The sequence below is a fragment of the Etheostoma spectabile genome, unplaced genomic scaffold (assembly GCF_008692095.1).
Source record: "Etheostoma spectabile isolate EspeVRDwgs_2016 unplaced genomic scaffold, UIUC_Espe_1.0 scaffold273, whole genome shotgun sequence".
Lineage (NCBI taxonomy): Eukaryota > Metazoa > Chordata > Actinopteri > Perciformes > Percidae > Etheostoma > Etheostoma spectabile.
In genome coordinates, this window is record NW_022605577.1 from 28,650 (window position 1) to 32,005 (window position 3,356).

Below are 3,356 nucleotides of genomic sequence, written 5' to 3' on the forward strand. Positions count from 1 at the left end.
CACACACACACACACACACATGCATAAGTTAATGTATCTGAAGTGAAGCACTGGAAAGAAACAGACGGGAAGAAATATCCACAAAGATCCAGTAAAAACCCACTTTACATAGCAAACATGTCATGGCGTATTACATCAAGTCTGTAAACCACAGAACAGATGGACGTATTTAAAGTGCAGCATTGGGAGATGAGTGGGCCTCTTGTTTTTTTAATGTCATGTCTAACTGAGATCAGCAGGGGGAAGCAATGAGCACAGAGCAGGCCTGAGCTGGGCTTGAGGCCTCCCCAAGGCTGTGGGGGCTGAGTATTTACTAGTTGGTCGATTGATGCTTTGTCTGCTAAACATAGAAAATCAGCGTGTGACGCCACAGGTCATAACACAGAGTTCTACACACTACACGCAACAGCGCGCAACCTGTCTTATTATGATTTCAGGTAACCTCCATTTTTATTTCTTTATTTCCATCTTTCATCTTCTACCCCGCCACCGCCACCACCACACTCATCTATATATGTTGCTCTCCCTCTTTCTCTCACTGTATCTTAATATCACTCCATATCTGGCAGGAGTAGCCAGTCGTCATAGCAACAGAACCGTGCAGTCTCCCTGGGGATTGTGGGATATCGTTTCATGCTGAAACGGAACTGTGTGTGTGTGTCAATGTGCTGTGTTTGTGTGTTTGTGTGTGTGTGCGTGTAAACTCGCCAAGATTTTTCTGTCTCTTGCACAAATCCCAGTGATTGTTATTGGATCTCGGATGTGGTGTAACCTTGCAGAAAGCATACATCTTCGTCTTTTCTCATCACCTACATCCCAAACCAATAGACTGAAGTCCACCAAACTTATTAGATTCCAGAGTTGTAGATGAAAGTCACATCTTGCCAAAGCTGGGCGATCACAAGGCGCCCAGATCATTAAAACACATCGGATTACATTTGAGTCTTCTTTCTGGCTGTGTGTTTCAGCTGCTAAAAAGAATATCGTGTTTTTTAATCTCTGAATATTGCATGTTAGGATGTAGGGTTAGTTTATATCTCTGAGCTCCATAAGAACTGGGATCTACTGCATCAGCGACTATACTCGCTCACATTCAGGTTGATTTTCGTCTCAAATAAATCAAGAATCTTATTTGGGTTGGTCCCTGTGAGGAGTCATTTTGTCCTGTACCTGTAGAAATAGGAGCAGCCTCTGACTGTGTTGTGGCCAAAGTACTCCTGGGTCTTCTCGTTACCAAAGTCTTCCAGGGGGTCGGCCCACAGCAGGTCGCACATGGGCCCGAACGCTGGAGGCTCCTTGAACCGGTCCAACTGGGACAGACGAAGAAATACACAAAAACATAAGCTTGCAGAAATACACAAAAAGGCTCAGTTTCACATTGAAATACTGTACGTAGACACAAAAACACACAAAACGTGATGTAAACCATTCCCACAGACAGAAATGCACCTGCACATGTAGAATAAATCAAAAGAGAAATAATAGTAAACACACACAAACATACTGTCAGAGCAGAGCATTTCCATGGCAACCCTCACCACACAGGAGGGAGAAGATGTCACACCAGCAGATTCACCATGGAAACACTGCCATTAGATGAGGAAGTGTGTGCCCCCATGTCGGTGTGTCTGTGTGTGCCTTTGTACTGTGTTTTACTGTGTACTGTATATATATATATATACTGCATATGTGTGGGTCTCTGCAGTTACTGGTTTCTTATGGATTGTCTGCATTGACACTAGATGTGGGTATAATGGCATACATAAGAGTTGGTGTGTGTTTTTGTAGCGTGTGTGTGTGTGTGTGTGTGTGTGTGTAAAAGTGTGAACTTTACACATGTTACATTAACATTTGTGTTGTCTTCCCCTCAGCCACGCAGCTTTTTGTCATTCTGGCTCAAAATGAAAACCTTTCAATTGTCAAATGTTTTGGTCGTTTTTTTTTTTTTACAATTTTCTGGCTTTTTTTGTGACATTTTGCAACATCTTTGTCGATTTTTTTAATTTTTATTTTTCTACGTTGTTGTTTTTTTATCGAGTTTTAGAAGCTTTTTCTGACTTTTTTGTCACTTTTTCTGTGTCTATTTTTTTTCTACGTTTTTGAAGCATTTTTGTCACTTTTTTCAACCTTCTATAAAAAAGATTTCAAATGCTATGAAATCTAATAAAATACCCAACTTAATTGAAACTATTGAACTGATCATTTATTTTACACTAAAGAACATCCAAGTCATTTTTTGGGACAATTTGTTGAAAGAAACTTACATTTGTTTAATACAGAGACTTTACAGAAAACGGGTCAAATTTGAAAAAAAGGAGGGTTAACGTTATTATAATCCCCAGAAATTAGAAGTGTGATAATTGTCGCTTCTATAGAGTAAATAGAGAGGCAACGACATAGAGAAAACTGGTTTGGAGTGTTCAGATTGACAGCTAAAGTGTGTAACAGTAAGAACGGTTGTAATGCATTCACAGTATGTAGGGTGACCGAATGAGAATGGGTCAAATTCGGGACGGGACAGGATGGGACAGGATGGGACAGGATGGGACAAGACGGGATGGCTGTTGCAGCCAGGACAACTCAATCACCATCAACAGTTTTTAATGTTCTACCAGACTAGAACTACTCGAGAGTATGCTCTTAAAACTTTGCTCTAATTTTCAGGACAACTAGGGCAGGATTGGGGATTCGGGACAACTGCTTGGATTTCAGGGCTGTCCCGACTGTCTGGTCACCCTAGCTTTATTTGACCTAAAAAGTAATTGCAATAAAACTCAAATAAAACCTTAAAAATGCAGATAGGACTAAAATGGGAAAACATACTGTATCTCCCAACATGAATGTGTCCTTTAAGCTTTATTGTCCGTTTTAACTAGTTCGTTGAAAAGAATCAATTTTGATTGATTATTTAAAGTTGACATACAATATAAATTAAATGTATCTGTGTTGCTAGGTGTCTCTCCTTCGACGTATATACATATATTTCAGTCCGACAACTCACGTTTGAAATGTTTTAATATTATAACAGCAGAACGTTGTGTTTGGCGACCAGACTCCGACCTCATCACTCCCCACTCTGGGTTTACATGAGATATCAGGCAGTGATGATGAAGTAGCTTCCCCCCCGGCCGGAGCCTGCAGGTGGATGCTGGGGTGGGGGTGGGGCTGAAAGCGGCCATACAGGTGCAGGGCAGCAGCAGCATTGGCAAGGCAGAGATGGGGAAATGTGCAGCTTAAATAGAACGCCAAATTGAGGGTGTGTTTGGTTAACCTTCCTGTTGTCCTCGGGTCAATTTGACCCGTTTTTAAAGACCCATTTTCAAGTATTTTGGGTAGTTAAAAAGAACATTGATATA

At 41.0% G+C, this 3,356-nt stretch overlaps 1 protein-coding gene across 1 annotated transcript in view; it reads right to left on the reverse strand.

The window, feature by feature from the left end:
* LOC116685972 (serine/threonine-protein phosphatase 2B catalytic subunit alpha isoform-like) overlaps positions 1-3,356 on the reverse strand; it is a 67,969-nt gene that overhangs the window by 28,603 nt on the left and 36,010 nt on the right. Inside the window, 1 exon segment of the mRNA XM_032510903.1 lies at positions 1,171-1,310. Coding sequence (XP_032366794.1) covers positions 1,171-1,310 — 140 coding nt within the window.